The 26,817-nt window shown below is 34.8% G+C and overlaps 3 protein-coding genes across 3 annotated transcripts in view; 2 read left to right on the top strand and 1 right to left on the bottom strand.

Annotated features, from left to right (window-relative positions):
• Nucleotides 1–7,189, top strand: part of LOC110026719 (acylpyruvase FAHD1, mitochondrial) — a 44,846-nt gene extending 37,657 nt beyond the window's left edge. Inside the window, exons 5-7 of the mRNA XM_020727785.1 lie at nt 2,064–2,114; nt 2,219–2,336; nt 6,774–7,189. Of these exons, the coding sequence (XP_020583444.1) occupies nt 2,064–2,114; nt 2,219–2,336; nt 6,774–6,886 (282 nt within the window). The 3' untranslated portion in view covers nt 6,887–7,189. The remainder of the gene's footprint in view (nt 1–2,063; nt 2,115–2,218; nt 2,337–6,773) is intronic.
• A 2,312-nt stretch (nt 7,190–9,501) lies between these two features.
• LOC110026749 (dnaJ homolog subfamily C member 17-like) lies at nt 9,502–11,425 on the bottom strand. Its single transcript, XM_020727849.1, has 4 exons — nt 11,160–11,425; nt 11,001–11,052; nt 10,851–10,918; nt 9,502–10,039 (listed from the first exon to the last, which is right to left on the bottom strand). Exons 1-4 carry the CDS (start codon nt 11,295–11,297, stop codon nt 9,506–9,508), a joined length of 792 nt encoding a protein of 263 aa, XP_020583508.1. The 5' UTR covers nt 11,298–11,425; the 3' UTR covers nt 9,502–9,505.
• A 13,919-nt stretch (nt 11,426–25,344) lies between these two features.
• Nucleotides 25,345–26,112, top strand: LOC110026746. The gene has a single exon (XM_020727847.1). It carries the CDS (start codon nt 25,456–25,458, stop codon nt 25,993–25,995), a length of 540 nt encoding a protein of 179 aa, XP_020583506.1. The 5' UTR covers nt 25,345–25,455; the 3' UTR covers nt 25,996–26,112.
• Nucleotides 26,113–26,817: the final 705 nt, after the last annotated feature.

The raw sequence follows: 26,817 nt of genomic DNA on the forward strand, positions 1-26,817 counted from the left end.
ATACGAAACCCTACTTGAATTTTTGGCTTCAAGCCTTTGATGAAGTTTTCTTCCAACTTTTTTTTTTGATATCCCTCTAAAATTATCAAAATATCGAACTTCTACGTATAATCCATGACAGATCATTCTTTAACCAATTCAAAAAATTCTTGTATAAATCCCTTTTCTGCGTGTTTCTGAAACGGGCCAACAATCGGTCTTTGAATTTTTTTTTCATGTTTTGATTGAATGACTTTTTTCTCTTCATAGATACCATACTTGAGCTTTCTCTTCCAAACGCAAGGCCGTCCCCATCAAATTTTTTTCATTCGTCAGCCCATCAATAGCAAAATATCTTTCCACTCGATAAACGCAACTATAACATCTTTTCTTATAATGATTGACATCTTCAACTTCCTTTTGCATGATTATCCTCCCCAATTTCCTCGACATGAAAAAGGAGTTTTTTTTCGCTTGCTCGACCTACATTGTTTTTCCTTCTTTCGTAAGTGTAGCTCACCCCATAATCAATTAACTCGTCACCATAGGCTCTTGAATCAAATTTCGCTTGGAAGGTTGCCCCAACAAAAGACACTGGTGCGGTTGGATGCATCCCTCCACCGGGGTTCAACCCATTGTGGTTCCCTGTTCAGGCTGAAATCCTTTTAATTGATCTTCTCTAGCCTCGAATTCCAACTCGTCCCTTTTTGTTTGTTGCTGCTCATTCCAAACCTCTAGATGTCGTGCAATTCCCTCTAGATGTTGCTGCTCAAATCCGCTTTGGACTCTTTCACTCGACGCTGCCTACTTCTATTCATTCTAGCCATTTGAATGTTGCACTATTTCTTTCAAGTGTTGCCTCTCGAGTTTGCCTTCGATTCCTTCACTCAATCCCGTGGCTCCAAATCCGTCTAAGGCATCGCATAAATCCTTCTAATTATTGTTGTCCGCGTCTGCTCAAGATGTCCTTGCTCAATCTTGCACTGAGCGAAGATGGGTGTGCACGAAACTCAACGATTTTCTGCATCATTTCTTCTAGGACCATGAATCTCCCCTCCATGGACAAGAACTTCTCCATGGATGAGAAACACTCAATTTTAGATATGATTTGACTCATCTCTCCCTTTAATTTCTCCTCCAGAGCATCCACTTTCTTGGCTGCCATTACTTTTAGTACAATTTTTTATAACAAACGTGGAACTCCTATACGTCGCGATCCCATCTTCGGCTCCCCAACTAGCTCGAGTCGTGACTGTATCGCGAGGTCTGGTCACGAAGGCAACTGTATCACGAGGTTTAGCCATGAAGGTGATCTCATCGATATGGAATGTATTGTGATTCCGTCATTTGCTTCCCAGCTAGCTTGAATCGTGATGTTGGGTCACGAAGGCGCGATCCCGTTGTTGGCTTTCAGCTAGCTTGAATCACGATGTCCGATCACGAAGGCGACAACCACATGACATAACCTATATGCCACGATCTCTTTGTTGGCTTCCTAGCTAGGTTGAATCATGACTCTATCATGATATTCGGTCACGAAGACGGAACCCTGTACTTCGTGATCCTGTCGCTGGCTTCCCAGCTATTGTATCGCAATTACTCCCACGACGTTGCTCTTATATCAATTTGATAGAAAAGAGATGAGTTTCCACAGAAATTAGGGCAAAAAAAAATATTTTACCTCACCAACACTGAACAACACAACCTGAAATACATTATAGAGAAACACCCACAATTCAAGAGCTAGGTGATTTCTTTCAAAACTTAATCCTAAGATTCAAGGCAACAATCGCAGATAACTTAATCCTAGACATATTAAACCTTATTTATACCCTATAATAATAACTAATAATTGAATAGATTGCCCTTTTTTTGTCTTGCACTTTTTAAAATTATTTGGTGACCGGTGCCATAGGCGCTGGTCTTACACAGTTATTTAATGACTGTATGGTTGAGAACATGGAACTTGAATTTAACGGGAGAAAATAGGTTTTTGAGTTTCATCCTTCTACATCCACTGATAATTGTCAGTGACAATTTTAAGTTCTCTTCTTTCTGTAACCTCACTTTGTTTTCTTCTACAGCTGCCAAAATCTATGATCAAGGACCCAGATAATCTGGAATTGTGGTTGAAGGTACTTGCTTAACTTTTCAATGCTTCATTTTTCATCTGAGAATACTATAATTATGTTGTAGGTTTCCGATTTCATTAAAGTTTGACTTCATTATATTTTATTAGGTGGATGAGGAAATCAGACAAAAAGGCTCAACAAGGGATATGCTATTCAAGATACCTTTCTTGATTAGCCATATAAGTTCTATTATGACTCTAATGGAAGGAGACGTTATATTAACGGGTAAGTCATTTGATAATTATACTGAATAGAGGCTATTTATATGTAAGTTGAGAAGGAAAATTGATTTGTTGAATTTCGGAACAAGGTCGCATCACTCTCTTAGTCATTGGATTCTCAAAGTTATGCATGAAACGTTGTTTTAGTAAAGTGTGTTCTTAGGTAACCTTGTAATGATATTTTTGTGTGGATGTCAAGGGCATGCCCAGTACATGCAGTTTCTACTAATATAGCTGTGAGTTCTTGAAAGAAGGCTATAATAGATTTGTACAAATCAAAGTGTTACTTTCAGAAGGATTGATTTAGCTAGATTTTACCTGTTGTATCTGCTTTTTAGTTTGAATGGGAGTCGAGGCTTCCTATGGGTGAGGTCTCTTATAGTTAATTATTTCTTATATTTGGGAGTGCAGTCTGGATTAAGGAAGCCTTTAAGCTTAATATTTTATGCTTTGGCAGATCGTATCCTATAAATTATTGTTCCTTTGCATCATTTTATATATAAGGAAATGGTTTTGAAAATGAAGTTAAAATCTATCAAAATCCTATGTCGAGGCTCCGAAGGGTCAAGAGCCAGTTGGAAGTTGTGCTGTAGTTGCGAATGTCTTTTCGGAAGTTGACTGACCATTTGATCTGAGGCAGCACGTCTATTACTCTTTAAGATAACTTCAACGACCTTAAGCAAGAATAGTTCGCATCTTATTTGAAACCATGACTTTATCTATGATAATCTTGTAAGGCCCAGGTTACAGTATGTTAGGGGACATAATTTTTTGTGATGAAACCTTAAATTTGCTTTCTTGGTAGGAGCTTGTCATACTCGTCAAGTAAATAGCTTAATAGCATTTAGCATAGCTAATGGTGGTTCAGGGTTAATGAATATGAACAATGACAGATTGGAGACAGGACATGATTAATCGTGTTTTAGTGGTAATGGACGTTGATTTGTGATGGATCAGAACCATACCATGAAATGGACAATCATAGTTTAGTGGTACTAAACATGATTGATAAAGTTTTAGGAGCATTGCTTGACTAATTCAGTCATATAATATTAGCCTAGGTTCAATTTGAATAGGGGTTGCTCTTTGATGACAAATTTGGTTTGGGTTTACAATGATTATGTGGCGATATGAAGCCTTTGTGGCTTGGGAGATTTTCTATAATGATATCATTTCTTAGGGTTGGAGTTTGTTGCCATTTGGGTGCATGATGTTTTAGCATGCATTCCAATGTGATGCAACTATTTATGAAAGTTGTAACATGTTCATCAAGATGATCGGTTGGCTTGGATCCTGAAGAATTCTAAGAGCCAGATGAGTCAAATTTAAGCTCTCAGCTAACATTGTTTGATGAGTAGGGTTAGCATTTGGACAAAGTAATTTTTGAACATTCACGCTCATTCATTTTGAATGAGTTGCCTCAAGGCAAATTCTGTGTGGCTTTCAGTGGCCTGGAGGCAATTCATTGTATTTTATAATTCGCCTCATGTTTTGATTACATATTCAAAGAGCTCTCTAGCCATTCGGCATCAAAGGAGCATTTTGTTAATTTACTATCTTCAGAGGCATTATAGTCATGTTTGGTTCCCTTCGGTCATCATGGAGGCCATGCATATGTTCATGCTTATTTGGATTTCTGAGGTTCACCGACAGGAATATTGATGTGTTGTCATAGATATTAAAGCTTTTATTTATTTTTGAAATTGTTCTTGAATATTTTTTGGAGTGTTTGATCCTTTTATGTGCTTTCAAAGTAAGTATGAAGTTTAATAGGTTATCATGCTTTTCGAGACGATACAAGATCTAAAGCTAGTCATCAGTTGAACCTGTTGTTCGGTCAAACATCATGATTTTGACCTCTGGGTAATTTTCAGATTTTTAATTTTATATTTTTCTTTATATTTCAATGTCCTTGAAAATAATAAATTACACTTTAGATATTTATTTAATATTTTTTTTCATGGGCATTCTTGAAAAATGTCAAAATTAATCAAGAATTTTAACAATTATTTTATATTTTTTAGCAATATAATCATTTTGTGCTTTATTTTAATCTTATTTAGATAAGCCCAATGTGTTTAGATTTATTCAATTATTTAACAATTCCGTGAATTTTAGGAGGGTTGTTTTTGCAATTTCAGAAGCTTATAGGAGTTGTTCTTTGTAATTTATTGTTGTTTTAAGTCATTTGTTCGAGTCAACCCAGCTTTACACGTGTGATGCTATGATTGTGCCGCTAATTATCACAACCCTGTAGAGAGACATGCCTAACACAGATTATGGCTTCTAGTTTTGTGATTGAGCAAAAAATTGAAAGAAGATTGAAATTCGACTCCAAAGGCATCATTAGTAATCTAGAGCGTGAACTTATTGGCCAATAGATAATAGCTCTAAGGACAAAGTGCTCTCACTATAGCATAGACATTCTTTTCATAGGAAATTTTCTTACTCCAAGTCGTTTAACTTTTCATTAAAAAAAGGTGATGTTGTGTCCAACACCAATTCTAATACTCGAGGCATCATACTTAATTATAAACACCTGGTTAAAATCTGGAAGAGTTGAGGCATGAGTCATTTGTCCAAGTCAACCCAGCTTTACATGTGTCATCTTATGATTGTGCGGCTAATTATCACAACCCGATAGCGGGACATGCCTAACACATTCTGGCTTCAAGTTTTTTGCTTGAGCCAAAAATGAGAGAAGATAGAAATTCCGCTCCAAAGGCGTCATTATCAATCTAGAGGCTGAACTTATTGGCTAATAGATGATAGCTCTAATGACAAAAAGCTCTCACTATAGCATAGACGTTCTCGTCATAGGTAAAATTTTTGCTTTGAGTTGTTTAGCTTTTCATTGAAATTCGAGGCATCATACTTAATTATAAACGCCTGAATAAAATCTGGAAGAGCTGGGACATGAGCCTGAGTAAAATTGTTCTTTAAAGCGTTAAAACAGCCCCAGTCTTCATCTGACCACAAAAATCTATCTGCCTTGAGGATTTTTGTCAGAGGTGCTGCTGTTGAACTAAATTTTCTTATGAAACTTCTATAGAATGATATCAATCTTTGGAACTCGCCCACTTGAATGAATGACTGAAGACTTGAATAGGTCATGATAGCTTCTACCTTATAAGTATTATAAGATTTTAGAAAGGCAGCACTTTCTCTGTTAGTAATATAAGCTTCCCATGATAGTGAAAGTTGTTTATGAAGCTATGTATAGCTTGACGCTCATTGAACCTGAAATAAGTTACTCGAACCATTTTACTTTCTCTGTTAGTAAATCTCTGTGACCTTGAACACTTTCTTCATATTTCCTAGAACAATATTAGCTTTTCCAGTTCTTTTGATTTACCTTCTCATTATGAACAAACTCACAATAGCTTGGTTTGAGCATCGTTTGAGTTTTGCATGATTTCTTTTAATCTCGAATACGAGTAAATGTTTGATAGACGCCACACATAACAGAGGAAACAAGCTGACTCATAATATCTAGATTAAATCTTGGGCTAGGTTGGTTTTAAAATTTTTGCAATATAAATTTTGCTTGATTCTCATTTCATCTAAAAATAATTACAACATTTTTGAAGCCCATTTTTTATAAAGTTGGTCATCATGTTGTGATAATAAAACTTCTCCTGCGTGTAATGAATCATACATGGGGACTTGGCAATACAGAGGGAAAAAAATTCTAGTGTGATAAAGAGATCCCCTCATCACTTTCTATCATAACTCTATTATAATTAAGGTTTCTCTATCCGAGAGTAATTTCGCTGGCCGGAACTACTCTGAACAACTCCGAACACTTAGGCAAGGAACACAACCATTCGAACTCTGCTGCTCCGTTGGTCATCTCCATCTTAGCCGATCTGCGGGAGATGGCGATGTTAAAGAGATAATGTCGGCGAAAAAATCGATATCGCGAATATTTGTGGTGGTGCTGCTGGATAGTGTTAAGTATGTCACTTACTCATGTGTTCTTCCTTTCATGAGCCCTAGTCCTCATCTTGTAAACTGACTGCTTGGGAGCAGCAGGAAAGGTGGGGGAAGAAATGAGGCTCTTTTTTGCTTGGGGAAGAAATGAGGCTTTTTTTTGCTTGAATTGACTATTAGGTATGTTAACCCTCTTCCTTTTCAATATTTTTGGGATGATTTTGCACGCAAAAAAAAATAAAAATAAAATAAAAATAAAATAAATAAATAAATATATGTATAAAATATTGGGGCATTTACATAAAAATACCAGTCAATTCATATGTATTTATATATCTACCGGCTAAACTTTTTTGTTTTACTTTTAAACCACCAAAACTTTCCTATCACAAAAAATATCACCAAAATACATCCTTTCATACAATGGTAAAAGTAAGTATGTAAAAATTAAATTTAGATGTTTAGTATGTATAGGAATTGATCATTTTAAGATTTTATTTCCATGCAGGTACACCTCCGGGCGTAGGGCCGGTGAGGATTGGGCAAAAGATCACAGCAGGCATTACAGGTTTTATCGACGCCCATTTTGACATTCAGAGGCGCCAAAAGACAAGCGATTAGCAGCCGAAAAGCCACACAAGTTAAACCACAACCTGCTGCTTTTTATCTGTTGCACCATCCCTGTAATTGCGTCACTGATTTGGCTGCCACAATGAAGTGGATGTAACAAAGGAGTATCAGTAATTCTCTGCCTGCTGCTGACAAATATAATAATTTGGAAACAAAGTAAGGTAAGCTCTTGATTGAAAATTTTCTAGTTGTCCAATTATTTGCTATACATTTTTTAGTTATTGTTTTTTGAAGTATCTACTTAATAATTAGAAATTAATCAAATATAAAATTTCATGATAAGCTTAATATAAATTTGTAATAAAATCCAATGATGTGACATTCTGATAAAAAATTTATTACTAGCATCTGACAGTTCTCTCCTAGTTTTTTGTTTTACTGTCTAGAGGAACAATATGATGATGTTTCCTTCTTTATAATGAAAAGCTTCAGGCATTGTCATATTTCGAAATTACTCCTTGATTGCGCATAAAAGGGATGATTGAAGAATCTGAAACAAATGGTTGGAAATTAAATTACATCAAAACAGAAAAAACCCTGAGGAAGAATTTGCCTGGACAAGTAAATGTGCTACATGCTTGAGCATCTTTCGCTCTATACTCTCATAATTATAACTATGTCCATGAAGATTTTTTCTTTTTTTTTTTAAAGATAAATTTAGTTGTTTCAACTTTATAGCAAATCTAGCAAAGTTTGATCCAAATGACAACCAATATTGAGCAGAAGATTGAACAAAATTGAAGGCAAAATAGGGCTCAAAATGGAGCTAGATTTTTGTGCAAAGTTTAGGGTTAGGCCAAAGTGTAGCTTGAACCAGCTTGAAGTTTATTCTTTCATGGTTATTTTTGAGTTGATTATTAGGACCCTGGGTTGTGAACTTGAGCCAATTGTTGTATGATTGCTATTTTTCTTTCCTTTTTCTATCGGACTATTTACGAAAAAATTTTCCATACGCTGTCCACACGGTGAGCACCGTGCGGATAGCTGCTGCGATTCGCCCGTCGAGGCAAGAAAAAAAAAACAACCGCCGCGAACGTTTGGAAAAATTTCTCGTTATTTATATACGTAACACTCAAATTTCAAGTATTTATATATTTAACACTAAATTTTTTATATTTATATCAACCAAAATTTTCATGTCATTTAAACATATATAACTATTGTAATTTTAAAAAGTGAAACATTTTTTTTTTTGTAGGTAAGATGACATGAAATATATGTGCAAGAATTGGAGATTGTGTTAGATATTTAAATAGGTAGGAATTGAGTTATATGTATGTAATTTTTTTTTTAAATGGAAAAGGATGGGTGATATATTATGATCAATTTTGTCAGCATTAGCAACTTTAATTGACTTGTGACGTGCAATTTATTCTCATATGGTATATAATCATATGGCAAATGATATTAAATATCTTAAAAAGAGACGGTTGTCTTTTAACATTTATTATTTTTTTATGGATTGTACGAAAAATTGATTCATAAATTATGGGTCCGTTTGGGAAGGCGGTGTAGTGGTGGTGCGACACCGTACCACAGTTTTGTCTATTTAGGTAAATAGTGTTTTGACAATTTTTTCAAAAAACTATCACTGAAATCAGTATTTTCTCACCACTCATGGCCAGGTGCGGTGATAACTTTCTAATTGCGGTCTAACTTAAAAAAAAAAATGTAATAACCATCACAGCTTTTTGAATAATCAATTTCTTCGGATTATTGTTCAGCAGTTTCATAATTATCTTTTAATAAGTTATAGCTGCCTCAAACAGAACTTTAGTCTTTTTTGAGGTAATTAATTTACTTGCTGATGTTGTCAGCGTAAAATGTGGGTCTCGAAGTCGGGGACTTTACCACTAACAAATAAGCAACCATATGATTTAATAAATTTATATTGTTGTTAAATTATTGCTTGTATTATAGAAATTTCTATTTCACCTTTTATGACCCCTCGTGGTGAATTTATTAAATGATTTAATATTTAGTATTGGCATGGATGCCGCACCAATTTTTTTATCATTGTTTTTTGTTCTTAAATCAAAATCACATCATTTTATCATTATACTAATTAACTATTATAATTAAAATCTCACGTGTTAATTTTTGGACCTCATCCGAATATACACATTTTGGTCATTATAAACTGACTTTATGGATTAAGTTAGGTTAGGTTCCAAATACCTTCACACATTTATGCATGAAATAATTGTCATTAGGTAAACCCATTGTCAAATGAAATAAATTAAAGTACAATAATTCATGCTTAGTCTTGTTAGAATTGGTGTTTGACCTTAATATCCTTAATCATCCAATTATGAGATCACATTTGAAAATTTGGGCTTTCGTCCATGAATACTCTATTGAAAATTTCCAACAATAATCAAAAAGTTTTGAAGTTGTTAGTGTTAGGTTTGTCAGCATCAACAGCTGTCCACAGTTGATTTGATGGAACAACTTTCTCCATAATACAATAATAAGATTGCATGATCAATCTATATCTAAAAAAACTCATTTTTAGCTAAATATCTAGTAAAAATTATCAACTTTAACAAAAGATCATGCAAAAGATCATGAAAAAAAAAAACAAAAAGTAAAATCATATGGCAAAAACAATCAGAATTTAGAAAACTGGGGCTTTGGTTTTCTTGTCCAGCAGTCAGATCTTACCTCATAAACTGGCGACTCTTGTCCCCGAGCCGTGCAAGGCTCGGAGAAGGAATGCGCCGGCGACACTTTCGTCAACTCCGTCGTCTGTCGTCGGTAAGGATAATTCGAAAAACTGATGGGATCAAACAGGGGTGATTCCCTTCCGATCTTATTCATGGTGGCTTGAAGGCAAGACTCGATCACCCGGCATTCTTCTCTTAATTTGATCTGAACTTGCTTCAATTTTTGCAGAATATGGTTTTTCCTCGCTCGTTCGATCAATGATTGTTGTCTTCTGAGCTTCGGCTTGTTTTTGTTGTTGTTGTTGTCTACTTCCTCTTCTTTTTTCTTGCTGGTGTTGCTTTTACTAATTTTGATGTTATTGGAGGTCTTCTTATGGCGTTCAGATTGCCATTTTAGATAGCAATCTTTGCAGAAGTTGCTGCTTCTCTCGCCATTAAAGATTTTTCTTCGAGCTTTGTCAGAAAGACAGGAATATGCCTGAGTGGGAAAGAGAAAGATAACAAACTGAAACTTTCTGTGGCAAACTTTGATTCAACAAGCAGTGCTTGAAGGACTTTGAAGCAGCAAGGAAGAAATTAGTTTAGCTTCATCATTATTATTGAAACAATAAGAATTTCTTGTCTACAAAATTATAAACAAAATGATATCTTTTTTAGTTATTAGTACGGTTGAGCTTACTGTAAATCCAAGTTCTAATACAAAATTTCCGAATTTTTCAATCTAAATCCCAAATTTACTAAATCCAATCCTGAGGTGAATTTAAGGACCCCGAGCTTCGTCGCAGAGGACAAGAAGATCGAAGGGTACGCCTGCTCGCCTATCGCCACACTTTGCCTTTGACGTCGTCGCATTCCGGAAGTCGCCTACAACACTCCCGCTCTCCCGGTTTCGTCGAAAACCATCACCTTCATGAATGAACCCTTCGCGATACAGTCCGATTAGAGGGAACAGGGAAGGCCAGTAGGCTGGTGGCGGCAGCATACTTAATATATATATAGTAATCAGATATTTTAACTTCCAACTAGAAACAAATGCCAAACACAAATTGTGGATTTAATGGAAGTAATACCAAATATAAAAAGTTGAATTTAGCATAAGTGGGAAGTTAAATCCAAGAGGGTGCCAAACACCCCCTAACTCAAGCAACAACACATTCACTTCCATTTACCCGAACTGAACTTTCTGATAAACAATAATTGCAGTAAATAGATAATGAAATATTTTCCATTTAACTCTATATAAATCTCTCTTCGCCAGAAGAAGAATGGAGCTAAAGAGAAAAGTTCACCTCTGAGATCAGCTTGAATGCCACCTCTGCTTTTGGGTGATTATTCTTATCTGGATGCAACTGCAATGCTACATAGGATTTCCAGTAAAAACACAAATCATTAAGTAAACAAAGATGAAAAACAGAGATGTGATTAAATTTAGCACATACCAAGTTGTCTATATCGCCGCCGAATCACATCCAGACCAGAATCCTCATCAACCTTGCACCATTTCACAGAACCTCATTCAAATAAAATCATAATCCAAGCCAGAACAATGCAGAGAATTTACAGAAAACTGAGCTAAAATAAAAGAAATTCAGATTTACATTGAGAATAAGGTACCAATCAATGAGCACTTTTTCCCTGTCATTGGAGCAGAGATGCTTACAGGAAGCGAACGCCGTAGCCATGAAGCAGATCTCCTTCACAAGCTCTGCCTTCTCTTCCACCTCTCTCCTCCCCATTTTCTCTTCTGTTTCTCAGACAGCAAGCTTAAGATTTATTTATAATCATAATTAATTAAAAAAAAATCATTTTTTGGTTTATTAAAGTCTTATTAAACAACTGGATTTGTAGACCATAGATTAGGGTGTAGGGGAAGGAGCGGTTTGAGTTTTGGGGAATTTCAAAGGGGGAAGGCGCGGCGTTTGCGGTGCAGATTTTGAAAAGAGAGTGAAGCAGGCAGAGGAGATGATTTGGTTGGGGGAGAATTGGAGAAGTTACCGTTTGTTTAGGCACGTAGGTTCCACGTGACGAGTTCCCCGTACAGCCATTTCCTGATCGTTTCGGAGTAGGAATACTTCCTAAGGCTTCTTGTGACCGGTTACTGTGGGTAAACCTCGGGTGGTCCTCGGCGTGACTGGTGATCACCGGTGAGGATTAAGTAAGAAGAGCTTGGGTTGCTTTTCCCGGCGTTCTACCCTTTCCCATGTGCTTTTTCTCATTTTCAATTTTGTGAAAATCAGGAGCTCTCGTTTTGCGTACGTAAGACATACGTAGTGTTGCGTATGTCAGGGAGGATATTCATAAAGTAATTGGGAGTTATATTCGCGTTATACTTCTTGTAATCTCCTTGTAACCTACTTGTAACTTACATATATATTGTAAGTTCCGCATTTCTGTTTTCATATATTTGTATGTTGCAGGTAGGTTACAAGGAGGTTATAGAGGATATAACGCGAATATAACCCCTCAATATCCTATGAATAACCTCCCTAACGTACGCAGCGATGCATACGTAAGACATGAATATAAACCATTTGCTGACCATACTTTTTTTTATATCTTGAGTTTTAAGTTCAAGTATACATGAATCCCACAAAAAATTGGACAATTCAAATTTTATACCCAAACACGACCCGAAAGTTAATGACATCAACCTAAATTAAAATTTTTGAGTCGAGGCTATATCAAGTTGTTTATTGACGCCTCTTGTCAAGTACACTTATGATTTTGACATAAAAGATGTCTACTTTTAAATCAAATGTAAAATAATATGATTCTTTTTAATTTTTTATTTTATTTAATTTTTTTTTTTGTGGTGGAAAATTTGAGGGTCAAGCCGAACCAATTTGTATGTCAAAAGAGAGATAAGAATTGAAACATATATAAACTTGAAATGTAATCAAATTCAAATTTAAATTTTCCCTAAAAGAAAAGTTATGGTTTAAGATGTTGAGTTCATAGGATGGAAGAATTCGATAAAACTTGAAGTGCACATATATGATGATATTTCGTTACATGTAGCGATGGTTTCAATCGAATAATCACGATTAAATAAATTTCATTGATCATAATTTTTGATATAATGATCATTAGGGTGTTCAACCAAAGAAATATGATCAGTTTGAGACAGCTGCAACTTCTCAGTTTTTCAACTGCAGCTGCGCTGCCCCAAAATATTGCTGCTGAAAAGTTAACTGACTGTTTGTTTCAGTTGATTGAAAACAGTTATGTGATAGTTGTTTCTGGACAAATGATTTTTCTGTCAATGTTTAGCAATATTGTTTATAATAGAACTGCCGTAGTCATTATTATGATACTTCAGAAGTAGAAATTTACTTTAGAACATTAAAAAATTTAGATACACTCTTCATTTAACAACAAGTACCAAGAGTGGGATGTGCATAAACAAATTTATAGAAACTAAATGGTATGTAGGTAAACTAATGTATAGTAATTGAAAGGTATATATGTAAATTAGTTCATAAAAATTGAATGTTATGTATGTAAACAACTACATAACATTGGAGTGGTATGTTTATAATTTTTTTTTTAATTTTACGCAAATACATAGAAATTAGGTGATATGTACATAAATCTTTTTTTTTCTTTCTTTTTCTTTTTTATGTTTTTGCTTTGTCAAAGGGAGGAAGGCTCGCCGGCGGGAAGCTTGCTGGAGGGGGAAGAGGGCTCGGCTTTTTCGGCCGAGGAGGATGAGTGACGTTGGTGAGTTGGAGCTGCTCGGTTGGAGGCTTTATAGGGAGCGGAGGAGTTCAGACTAGTGATTGGAGTGAAGAAGGGGTGACAACTCTCGGGAAGGATGAAGGAGATGTCTTGGTTGAGTGTGGGAGGAGAAGAGACGCTAGGGCAACAGATGCTCGATCACGAGAGAATGGGGAGCGCAGGGCAAAGGAGGTGAACGCCGCTCGATAACACGGGCCCGCGGGGTTGATCCAACGGCCCACGTTTCGCCTATAGCGGTGGGCGGCCGCAAATGCAATATCCAAACGCCAAACTCGAGCTCAACTTCATAGTTTGAGGCCGCGCCTTGAAAAAACACGGCCTCAAATGAACCCATAATATGAACTTCGTGAATACCACACACGAGATATCATATAAAATAAGGTATTGTGAACAATATTGTGAAATTGCAATCTAGTAGTAGGATGTGGTTTTGGAACCTTCATTGATGTTTCTCAAAATTGTTAAGACAAGTGCAAGCAAATATTTTGATATGTTATAGATGTTGTCACTTTTTGTTTGCTTTCATGGGACGACGATTGCTTTTAACGCTTTCTATGTTACGATGAATTTATACTTCTCTCTTTTTACTCGAGTTGAATTTTCAAATGAGTCATTTGCAATGTGTTAGGATCTATGAAATTCTCATTTATTAATTTATTTTTTCTCTATTACTATTAGAGTAAATATATTTTTATTTATTTAGAGATATTGAAGTATGACTAACATTTTCATGCATAGATAAGTGGCAGATATGTAAAAAATATGAAGTTTAGATGTTAGATATATAAATACATAGGAATTGGGTGGCGTGTAAATAAATTTTCCCATTTCTTATACGAGATACTCAAAAAAATTATTGAGGTAAAAGGTAAATAAATATGATCCATATTAAGTTAGGCAAATTCTAAAATTTGTTGTTCTCTGCTTTGATTAATATTTTTTTCTTGAAATTACGGGTCTGTTTGGGGGCAGCTGTAGCTTATTGAATAATCTGTTGATAAGCTGATTAAAAATAATGTGCTGATAAGCAAGACGCGGTGACTATTACAAATTATTATTATTTTTTGGAAAAGTCTGACTGCTATCAGAAATTTGTCACTGCACCTAGAGTTGTGCGGTGTAAAAACGCTGTTTTCAGCGTTTTGAAAAAGCATAAGCTGCCAAAGCGCAGTTTACTCAAACAGGTCAAATGTGTTTTCAGAATACCACCGCACTAAATAAGCTGCCCCAAACGGGCCCTACATCTCTCTCATAATTAGCGTTGTCAAAACGGGCTCGTTGTTCGCGAACAACTCGTGTTCGGCTCGTTAAGAAGCTCGTGATTGACTCGTTCGCTAAGTTAACGAGCCGACCACGAACAACACAAACAAATATTTGTTAGTTCGTGTTCGGCTCGTTTTGGCTCGAAATAGTACTTATCAATTATATATATATCTTTGATGAGTAGTATTTCTTTTTAAATTTAATTGATTACAAGGCTAATATTTTTAATCAATTAAAAATATTAATGAAGAAAATAGAATAAAAATTATTAAATTCGATTCAAATGATGTTTTAAATCTTGCCCCAATCTTTAACATCTTATGGTTACATGATTAAGGTTGTCAAAATGACTCTTCGTTTGTGAACGGCTCGTGTTCAGCTCGCTAAGCAAACAAGCCGAACACGAAAACACACTTTTCAAGCCTGAAATATGAACGAGCCGAACCCGAGCTGAGCCTGGGCTCGCTCGTGTTCGGCTCATTTACACCCCTACTCATAATACTGTTATCTCACAAATTTATGTACAATAAATTAATATATGGTCATTCAATTGATGTTGATAAATTTTGAAGTTTATTTTACTTTCCTACTCCATAGTGGAAATTTTAAATGAGATTCAACAAATTAGTTAAATTTAATTTATCAATTTATATTATAGTTAAATTTATAAGGCAAAATGTTAAAAAGCAGCATTTTTTATGTTTTTTTTTAAATATTAAAAGCAAGTTTAATTTTTTTTTTATAATTAAAACCATCAAAATCGCACCCCATAGACGCGATTTCGATATTCATTGCTTTATTTATTTATTATATTATGTTGATCAATACATAATATGCATTTACTTATTTAGTTTTCTTAAATTTTTTATATAATTATTTCATGCATATATATTATATGTAGGGCTGCAAAAGAGCGGAGCTTGAGCGAGCCTAGGCTTAACTCGTGTTCATCTCATTCGAAAATGCTTGTGTTCGAAACTGGCTCATGAACAGTATGTCTGTGTTTTACTTGATTTAAAGATTTTTGTCCCTGTTAAGCTAGAAATTGTTTTGTGAAAATTAATTGAAAAACATAAATGTTGGGTGTTTGATTCAAACCTTCACAACTTTGTTCAATAGAAGACGCAGAATCACATGACCGCACAAGCTGTTTTGATTTAAACATGAATAATATATATATAATTTCTTTATTTCGAGCTAAAATGAGTCAGACACGAGTGAAAAAAGAGTTGTTCGTGTTCGGCTTGTTTATAAATCGAGCTTAAAAATTTCTCTGTGCTCGACTCGTTTACTTAACGAACAAACTGAACACGAGTTGTTGCGAACAACGAGCTTTTTTGTCAGCCCTAATTATATTACAATTCATCTTAATCGGAAATTTACATACATACCACTCAATTTTTATGCATTTACATATCTAACACTTATAATTTGATATTTACATTTATAAACATTGATATTAAAAATAGCATCAAAAGATGCATTTCTCTTTTAAAAGTTGCTGACAGAAATTTTTTTTATATCATATCAAAGATTTAAGTGTTGAATCCAAATATGTTGTTTGAATCACACCTAAGATATAGTCTAGAGAGAGAGTGTGTGTGTGTGTGTACAGCAACACAAGTTGTGATAGAGTAAATTCAGTAGTCATTTATTGGATAAATGACCCCTTATTTATAGGTTTCAGAGATATCTTGTGTAAAATTACTTGATTGTCTTTGTCTCAATAGAGACCTTATAAGTTATTATTACACATTTTTATATTTGTATCTAACTCTGACACACTTTCATAGTCATAACTAACATTGACACAATTTCATATTCATAACTACTTGAAGAGAGACATACTATAACTCATTATTTAATCAGTTGATAGTCTTTGAGAGGAAAACGAACGCTTAATCGGCCAAAAGGTGGTCGGTTGACTTTTTCCAGGGAATCTTGAGTAGAGGCCCTCGTGTCATTATGGTGAGATTTGTCCTTCAGGAAGAGTGCGTATCATTGTAACCAGATGGGCAAATCTCCTTAGACAAGAGGCATTCTGAGAGAATTAGAAAGATGCCCACTGGGTTGCCTTTTGGCCATCTTTGGGAAAAGTTCCAAAATCGGTCGAGGGAGTTGGCCTTAAACGATTGTTCATTGGATTGAACTCCTTCTATTTCTTCTTTTGAGTTTGCTTTTGTTATGTTGGTTTAGAGTTCTAATCAAAGAAAATGATGCTTAGTGTTTGTCTTATGACTATTTCTACATTTTGTTCTTTGGTGTTCTTAAGTAGGTCTTGTTGGATTTTTTCAAGGTTCGTGCAGACATTTTTATGTAGATATTTAGTTTTCTGATTCTTTAACTTCTTAAAAATGACTACCACGATAATAATAAGAGAATTAAATATCAAATTTGATTTATTTATTGTGTAATAAGTACTTTTATTAATTAATTTTTTTAAATTTCCATGCCCGCAGTCCCTATAAATTGGGTGTGATCAATACTTCTCCATCGCTCCTTTAGAATTTTTAGCCCTTTAGTCAGTTGTTAACTGGAGAGATAGTTGTGCCGAGTAGCAAGATGTTATCTGTAAATGAGGGGATCATGATGAAAGCCTTTGGACTTCGACTTTCGACTGAAAAGTTCTGCCCTTCTAAGGATGCATTGGAGAAAAAGAAATTGGTGAGTAGTCAACCTGTGATAAAGAAGAAACCAGAGGATGAGGGCTGAATAAAAATAACAAAGAGGCTTGAGGGAGAAGGCTGACCGGTCGGCACAAAGAAACCGACGGTAGAAAGATGGTCGAAGGAATAGAAGTGTGTCAAACAGGGCTAACGTGCACTCCACCAATAAGACAATATTTATCTCGACACTAATATGTGAAAGGCAGGCCCAAAAATTGGTCTAGGTGGTCTTAGAGACAATTCCATCTGCATGGGGGTACAACTCCCTTCTCTTTAGTCGCTAAGACCAGCTAGACGGGTGCCCAACCACTTCTTGGTGGAGCCTCCAACAGTTAGAAATGGATGGGATCATGGGTACGAGAAAACTCAATTTTCTTTGATTGAGTAGATTTGTTCATTTTTTCTGACATTTAATTATTATTGCAAAGGAGACTGTGCAGATCATCAACTCATCAGTGATAGAAGTTGATCATCCTTCAGTTCTAGAGGTGGCTAAGGGAATGTCTGCTTTGAACCATGATGGAGGTGCCTTTGAATGTTTGTTTGGTCTTGAGGATGTTGAGAGGGAGACCAATGGTCGATGAGGATCTCCAACATTGTTGGCTCGCTGGTTGAATGAAACATTGGGCTCTTTCACCTGGGAAGCTAACATGCAAAGGGAGATTGCCATAACAAACCTAAAGAAAAACTGGTTGTTCTGCACCAGGAAAATATAATTGAGTTAGTTGGTAGGTCTCTAAGTGGATATGGCGGTTCTTCGGATGGAGCTAACATAGGTCTAAGTGGTTAGTTTGATATCTCGGTTTCGAGCGGAGGAAGAGAGTATTAAGAAGTTTAAATTTGGGGGTCAGTTTTGCACTCGAATCTTGTGATTCGGGGTCTTGTATCGGCTGAGGCGGCTGAAAATTATAGTCTAAAATATTTCTTATCTTGAATAAAAAAACTTAAATTTTGCAAATTTCAAAATCTTATATAATTTACTTTTCTCAAATTTTATGTTAATTGGATGTGAATTTCTGGAGATCGAGGTACCTAATTGAGGCATTTCAAATGCCTTGAGTACCCTTTAGATAAAGTTCAAAGGAAAAATAGGGCTTGTGCTTTTCAAATCTCCCATTTCGTTCCCTGCAGTTGTTTATTGTCTCTCTTTTGGTTGGTTTACTTCAAGCAATTTGATCAGCTTCCAAGTATTCTCCTCAACTTTTTGATTCAGTACCAACAAATTGAAGCGCGCCGCATAAGGATTCAGAGCCGCTGAGGAATGACGTGGTTGTCGCATTGATAAATAGAAAATTAGAGTATTTTTTATTTAAATTAATTCAGAAACTTCAAAAAATCATATCTTGATGTAGAAAAATAAAAAAAAATAAAATAAAAATACTTATGTGTTCAAAAAATTAAAATTATTTTCTTTATATTTATTTTTAAATTAATTAAATAAACTGAAACTTATTTAAATAATAAATTATTAATTATTAATCAGCATAACATGAAATTACGGGGGTTTATTTTACATGTCCTTAGGAGTGTTCTTAGAAATGTCAGAGGGCACCCCTATGACTAAAAGCTCTGATTTTCTAGGATTGGTGGTTAAATTTTAATTAAATAATCATAAAAAAAATTTAAAAAATTAGAAAAATCTAAAATTAGGTTGGGTAGGTTCACTATGGTAAGAGAGACATATGAAAAATATAAAACTTAATTTTTGAAATAAAAATATATTTCCTAGTTGTTTAATTATTAAAAGCATCTAAAAATCATAAAAATTAAAATATAATTCAAAAATTCACAAAAATTATTTCTAAGGGTCCTCTGACCTAGGTGAAACTCCCAAAATTTTCTTAGGAGCAGAGGAAGTATGAGAAAACTCAATTCCTTTGATTGAGTAGATTTATTCATTTTTCTGACATTTAATTATTATTGCAGAGGAGACCGTGCAGATCATCAACTCATCAGTGATGGAAGTTGATCATCCTTCAGTTCTAGAGGTGGCTAAGGGATTGTCTGCTTTGACCCATGATGGATGTGCCTTTGAATGCTTTGTTTGTTCTTGAGGACGTTGAGAGGGAGACCAATGGTCAATGAGGATCTCCAACATTGTTGGCTCGCTGGTTGAATGAAACGTTGGACTTTTTCACCTGGGAAGCTGGCCTACAAAGCCATAACACACCTAAAGAAAAATTGGTTGCCCTTCACTGGGAAAATATAATTGAGTTAGTTGGAAGCTCTTTGGGTGGATATGGTGGTTCTTCAGATGGAGCTAACAGAGGTCCAAGTGGTTAGTTTGATCTCCCGATTTAGGGTGGAAGAAGAGAGTATTAAGAAGTTTAAATTTGGGGGTGAGTTTTGTACTCAAATCTTGTGATTCAGAGTCTTGTATCGGTTGGGGCAGCTGAAAACCATAGTTTAAAATATTTCTTATCCTGAATAAAAAAAATTAAATTTTACAAATTTCAAAATCTTATATCATTTTTTTTTCTCAAATTTTACGTTAATTGGATGTGAATTTTTGGAAATCGAGGTACATAATTGAGGCATTTCAAATTCCTTGAGTACCTTATAAATAAAATTCAAAGGAAAAATAGGGTTTGTGCTTTTCAAATCTCTCATTTCGTTCCCTGCAGTTGTTTATTATCTCTTCTTTTGGTTAGTTTACTTCAAGCAATTTGATTAGCTTCCAAGTATTCTCCTCAACTTTTTGATTCAGCACCAGAAAATAGAAGCGCGCCCTGTAAGGGTTCAGAGCTGCCAATGAATGATGTGGTCGTCGTGTGGATAAATAGAAAATAAGGGTATTTTTATTTAAATTAATTCAAAAACTTCAAAAAATCATATCTTGGTGTAAAAAAATAAAAAAAATAAAATAAAAAACCTCTGTGTTTAGTGAATAGAGGAGAATAATGTGGATAAAAAATAAAAATTATTTTCTTTATATTTATTTTTAAATTAATTAAATACATTAAAACTTGTTTAAATAATAAATTATTGATTACTAATCATCATAACATGAAATTATGAGGGTTTATTCTACATGTCCTTAGGAGTGTTATCTGATATTTCCAAAGTCAGAGGGCTCCCCTATGACTAAAATGCCTGATTTTTTAGGATTAATGGTTAGATTTTAATTATATAATTATAAAAAAATAAAATAAAAATCTAAAATTATGTTCACTGTGGTCAAAGAAACTTATGAAAACATATAAAAGTTAATTTTTGGAATAAAAATAAATTTCCTAATTATTTAATCATTAAAATCATCTAAAAATCAAAAAAATTAAAATATAATTAAAAAATCAGAAAAATTATTTCTAAGGGTCCTCCGACCTAGGTGAACCTCTCAAAATTTTCTTAAGAGTAGAGGAAGTATTTTGGTTAACTAAATGAATATCATTGAAAGCACCTATTTTGACTTAGAAATAAATATTAAAAATTAAATAAAATTCAGAAAAACACAAAATTCTCCTCTGATGTGAGGTTTAACCCATGAGCAAGGCAACAACAAAATCTCAAATCACTTAGGATTAAATTTATGAAATTATGAAGAAAAGAACCCTAGGGGTAAAATGGTAATTTTGAAATTTTGAACTCTAATCAAGATTTAGGTCAAATCAGAGGGGAATTAAGTAATAGTTGTGATCATTAATAATTTTAAGGTGATTGAAATCTAAGGTTAAAGAGGGTAGAAACAAATTTATACCATTGTTACAAAAGGGTAAAATCACAATTTCCTAAATTGTTATAGGTTGGAAATTGATTAAATTGAATGATTCTAATCTAAGGGACTTATGATAGGAAGACATTAACTCACTAATTGAAAGCCCCTAATTCATAATTAAGAGATGATTTGAACTTTAAATAAGGACTAAACTCCTTGCTACTTAATATTTTTAAATTTATTAATTTAGCCTTAATGGATTTAAGAGTTTGGTAGTGAACTAAGTTTGATCAAATATGACTTAATGAGGATTAGAAAAGTGAATGCAATCAATTATAAACATCTTTAAGACTTTATAGGTTCAAATATGATCTAAAGAGTAAGAGATATTTTATTAACTATGTTTATCCCTAAGGGTACCTATTCACATAGTTCTTAAATATAACTTCAAATGAATGGCTAGTTGCCCTACTCATGGGTTAACCCAACATTAAAGTTCACTGAACACAAGTTAAAACATTACAACTATACCCTAATTTATATAGGATTGATTAATCCAACAGGACAATAAGGTCAAATGAACTGGAAATGATTCGAGAGATTTCAAAGTTATTTAGGGTATTGCCCGGATATCTTTTAAGGCTTTGGATATTTCAAAGAACATTTGAACTTACTAATCTTTGTTGGAGAAAATCATCCTCAAGTCTAATAGGGATCCACCAAGATATGCTACGGGACCCATTAATTCACAAATTCAAATAAAATACCCTACTCTACTTATCTTACATTTGAACCTAATGCTCAAGGGTTTGAGTCTTGAATAAGGTATTCAAATCCTTGTGTGCAAATGGGAATATTTGTTTTTCCCACATATGGATCATCGATCTAGTATAAGCCAGAGGTCTTCGTGGCGATGATGATTACGATATTACTTATGTGTGTTGAACGAGGGATACGAAGCGAAATTTGGAAAAGTGCCTTCTACCACGAGGATCCTCATTAAGGAGGGAGGATAAGACCGATGCTACTATTCACCAACCATTGATAGGAATTGCCCCAAGTCTTCTTAGGTTGTTGACACCCTTAGTCTGATTAAAGTGATTAATTCATTGACTACAATATTTTACAGGACATATATAACACTACAAACTTAACAAAAATCCTTTTGTGACATGATTACTTTTGAATGTTAAGCAAATCTATTTTGCATAAAAACTAAAAGGAATGTTTTTTTATGAAATCTTATAGAGGTTCACGGACTAATCACTTGGATTGAGGTTAGGAGTTGCACTTCCTCGGATTGTCTGGTTGGCAGCTTTTGTCGGTTTTGGATAATAAAACACACAGTCTAGCTCCGAGCCCCCACCTTCACCGATGTCTCACACTTAGTCCCAATCTTCTATATGTGAGATCGGAATTTGTTTTAATTGCACGCATTTTTCTGATGACTTATTTCAGGTTTTCTTTGTATCAAATCCTATTTCCAACTCGTTTAAAAATTATTTATTTTATTATATCAAGTTTATGCTACTAACCCATGCAGTTGTCGCAAAAATGCTAGATACGCGTCCCATAATTTATTTAATGCACTTTTATTACTTTAATTTATAGAATTTTATTACCCATGCATGTTTTACTTTAACTGCAAAACAAAACAACAAAAAATAAACACTTTCGAAAACAATAATACACTTTTAAAACTCTGAACGCCCCATAATTTACTCCTTCTTGGTTCACGAGGATCTCTCGGATGAGGTAACCTATATATGCTAACGAGAATTCTCTGATCTAAACGAGTTTAATAGTTTGTTTGGGCTAAGTAAATTCAAGAGAAAATAGTGGTCCGGGACGACGAAACCATGAAATCTTAACAGGTGTGGCTCAACTTAAATTAAAATTCCCCCAAAACATTAAAAAAACAATGAAAAATGAAACCAAAAACATTATACATTAACACACATAAACCTTGATGTGTACTTCAACAAGAAGTATTGGAGCAAGTCGTGGCAAACGGAGAGCGACGATCTACAACAATAAAATAAGTCTACATCAGCTAAACCATTTTTTAGAGTTAAACAACAAGCCACAGGACTTCGAGGTAGTTTTTCTAGTGCTACATGAATCCTCACGTTATCATTAGGCCTTTGCACGACCATGTCGTGCAATCTAAGCCCTAACTTGCTTTAAGATTTCGAGATCATCGTCTGATACGATGTAAATTCTTTTATCTTTCAGACTATTTGCATAATCATATATTATGCAAGTATAAGTCCAATAATTAATAATTGACAGGATTGAAAAATAAAAGAATTTGTTTTGAAAACTCAAAGCCCAACAATAACATAGCTTTGGAAGTCACTGAGGTTTGTCTCTGTCCCGTGACGTCCCATAATCTTAACTTCTTTGATTCCAAAAATAACTGTTCTCACTTCATCCTTTTCCACTTGTTATTTCTTACGAACTACCTAGAAAATCTAAACTTTAAATATCTTGAAGACAAAACCCCTGATATTTTTGAGAGTTTTCTTAAGTGACTTCGATCATTTAGAATGTAATTAACTATAACTTTAGAACACAGGTAATATAAACCCTACATAATCTTTCTATATTAAATAAGAGAACCTGTTGGTCGTACACAAAGTTCACAAACCAAACGGATGTCATGTGTTTCTTTAGTTTATATGATTGAGCTCACTGTCAAGTAATATGTCTGTCTCTCGTGATGGTATATTGCTTGTAATGTCGTGTTTGATCGCTGAAACTATTAAAATGTATGAGACCTTATTAGTCTCATATTTTCATAATTAGAAAATTATTTTCCGACATCAAAATTATACATGTATTAAATCACAAAATTACTTTTCACTAGTTAAAAAAAAGGGATTGCCAGCAAGTTGTAAGAATCACGAGGAACATTATAGTTTGAGATTAAGCTAAATATCTCTTTATCCCTTATATAAGATCTAAGGTATCCCTTATATAAGATCTAAGGTTAAGTGACACCTTATTTTTTGAAAATTTTAGTAATGCTATTTTCCCTATGTTCTCATTCACCGTAAATTTTAAACTTTTGATATGATTGTTGATCACTCTTGTGCGATAACTAAACCCATCTGATTTCTAATAGCTACAGTCAAAGCATTGACAACATTCTTATCAGAGACATACAACATAATTGCTTATGTATAGGAAAGAATTGTTACTCACATCAATCAATATACTACTTTGCTTATAATGATTATCCTAAATCACATTGGAGTAAATTCATTTGGTTTAAAGCTCTAACATATAATTGCTTATGTTAGTTGCTTTAAAAATTCTTATTAATGATTTAAAAACAAAACGTTCTCTTTTTCTTAGAGGAATTAATGTCCCTTAGCTGCGTCATGTGCAGCTTAACTTGAGACTCACTCCCATTTATTTTTTGAGTGCCCTATTTCTTTTTCTATTCTTGAAGGAAGCATTCCCAGTAGAGCTTTCTTCCCTTCGAGTTACAATCTTTCACAAGTTCTAACTTGTGTTGATTCACTTAAATGCAAGGCCACAAGAAAATTGTACCTATTGGCAACTCACATCTCAACCTATTATATATGGTTTGAAATAAATTGCAAAATAAATATTTAAAGTGAATGTAATTTTCTTAACATTATTTTTGAAATGATTCACATTACCATTAGACAAAAAAAGTAAAAGGAAATTTAACAAAAGAGCTTATAGTTGTAATGAAAAATATGTATTTCACATAAGCCTTTATTTTAGGCCAAGCTTTAGATAGTATGCCCCTTATTTTCTTTTGGACTTGATAGTTGATATGATGGATTTTTATGATACTGTAACACTTTTTTATTTTAATGAAATTCTTGAGTTTGACCCTTATTACTCGAAATAATTAAATATTAAAAAAAAAAAATTGATTATGCAAAAACCAGATTAATAAGGAATCGGTGTTGAACAACTCCAACCGTCGGTGAAACCAAAAAACCATTCTCGATTGAAGAGAACTGGTCGTTTCTCGATTCTATCGCACCTCATTTTGAGGAAGAAGATGGTGGCACGGTGGGAAGCCAATGGATGAAAGCAAGGCTCTGCATCGGTAGTTTCCAATTGACTCGAAAGGTAGATGGTGGCACGGTGGGCCAAGAAGATGGTGGCACTATCCCGCTTTATGTTATCATGTTTTCTATTTGTGATTCCGGAAGTTAGGGTTTCGAGCAGCTGCAATGAACGTCTCTCCATACTGAAAAATATTGATGTATTTGTTGTGTGAGCCAAGAAATGGGAAGCCCTAACCTATAGCGAATGATGAAGAAGTATTACGTCCGGTGCGACAATTTTATTTTCGATGTAATAATCATGACGTTATGATTCAATGTGTTTAATCTTAAAAGTAATGGGCTGATTCGGGCCGGGTTGCATATTAAAAAAAAACGTGTGTTTTTTTTGTTGGTGGGATGGAAATTTAGAGGTGGCGGGATATGCTCTGCGTCCGGACTCCTATTTTTTCCGTAGGGTGGGGGTTGTGGGGAAGGGGAGAGAGAGCAAAGACTCCACGGTATCTTAGCCGGCAGCGATATGGAAGTGGCGGCGGTGATCGTCGGTGACGGCGTCCACTTCTCTAGGCATATCATGCGCAACCACTCCCATATCCCCGCTACCCTAACCGTCCTTGCGATCTCCCCATCATCCATACTCCCCGTCGACTCTTCCTCTTCACTGCGTGCTACCGTCCGATCGGACCCCTTCCGCCCTCCTGCCGCTGTTCCGCGAGCTCTCGTCCGCCGGATACGACGCATCCGCCGCCGCAGCTCCACCGAAGGTGGCGACGAGGACGGCTTCTTCGATGGTGGCGATGGCGACGACGGTCCGTTCGGCGGCGGAAATGGGGGTGGTAAGGGATGGGATTCTTGGCGGCCTGGGGGATCGGAGTGGGAAGACCCGGATCGGCGGCTGTGGTATTCTTTGTCGGAGGATCCCGCCTTCGATGTTATTTATGAGGTACTTTGCTGGATTGCGCTCTCTAATTGTGCTCATTTCGCTTTTAAGAAGATGAGCCAACTCCTAGCGGAAAGGTGGAAAGATTTGTCAATCAGATCGGTTTTGCCTTTCTGCTGAACTCGCAATCACTCAATTTGGTGCCGATTGCCCATCGATTTGTCTTTCTCATTCTAATCTTGTATAAATGCTCGCTCTGTACATAATTTTATATATCGCTTTCTTTCTTCTCTGGTCTATTGGATGATGTTAAACATATTAGGCGAGGTTTTAGTTGTATTACTGATGCATTCTATTGTTTTTTTTTTTCTTTTTACTTTTGTTTTTAAGTTTTTTAATGGAGCCACAGTCCGTTAATGGCTGTTTGGATGAATGTTTTGAAAAAAAATGCGTTTTTGGAACACAAAATAATTGGCATACATGTAATTTAAAATTTCGGTGCATTTACATACATAAACTCCAATTCCTATGTATTGACATATCTAAAGCTTAAATTTTGTTTTTTCTACATTTATACTTACCAAATTTTACATCACATACAAAATGCCACCATTTTAACTTCTAATAGTGTGATGCACTTTCTCTTGCATAGGTGAGGTGGTATGTATTTAAAAATTCAAGTTTAATTTCCTAAGAATTGAGTGATATGTGTATGTAAATCTTCCTAAAATATTAGGAGTGTTTTTGTTGGATGCAAATGAGATTCATTTGAAATGTTTGTTTATATTTGTTATGATATCTTTCAAATGCATATGAACTGGGGTGGCATTTTTGGCTGTAGCGGGCCGCGGGATAATTTGGGAATCATGAATAGGTGCAACATAAGATTTAGAAATTGTTTAATTTGGGAAAATTTCTCAATTCCATTAAAGTGTTCTTTGAATTTCTTTTGCTTCAAATCAAACCCTAACAAAAGGGAAATTGAGGAAAATGGAGTACCCT

This window comes from Phalaenopsis equestris, unplaced genomic scaffold, assembly GCF_001263595.1.
Source record: "Phalaenopsis equestris unplaced genomic scaffold, ASM126359v1 Scaffold000399, whole genome shotgun sequence".
Lineage (NCBI taxonomy): Eukaryota > Viridiplantae > Streptophyta > Magnoliopsida > Asparagales > Orchidaceae > Phalaenopsis > Phalaenopsis equestris.

Bases quoted from the DNA above. Each gene is read 5' to 3' on its own strand.
- LOC110026749 (XM_020727849.1), bottom strand. From the start codon at position 11,297: ATGGGGAGGAGAGAGGTGGAAGAGAAGGCAGAGCTTGTGAAGGAGATC. The intron at 11,053-11,159 runs GTAAATCTGAAT...AAATGGTGCAAG, and splicing joins ATTGGTACCTTATTCTCAAT to GTTGATGAGGATTCTGGTCT. The intron at 10,919-11,000 runs GTATGTGCTAAA...AATCCTATGTAG, and splicing joins GCGGCGATATAGACAACTTG to CATTGCAGTTGCATCCAGAT.
- LOC110026746 (XM_020727847.1), top strand. From the start codon at position 25,456: ATGGAAGTGGCGGCGGTGATCGTCGGTGACGGCGTCCACTTCTCTAGG.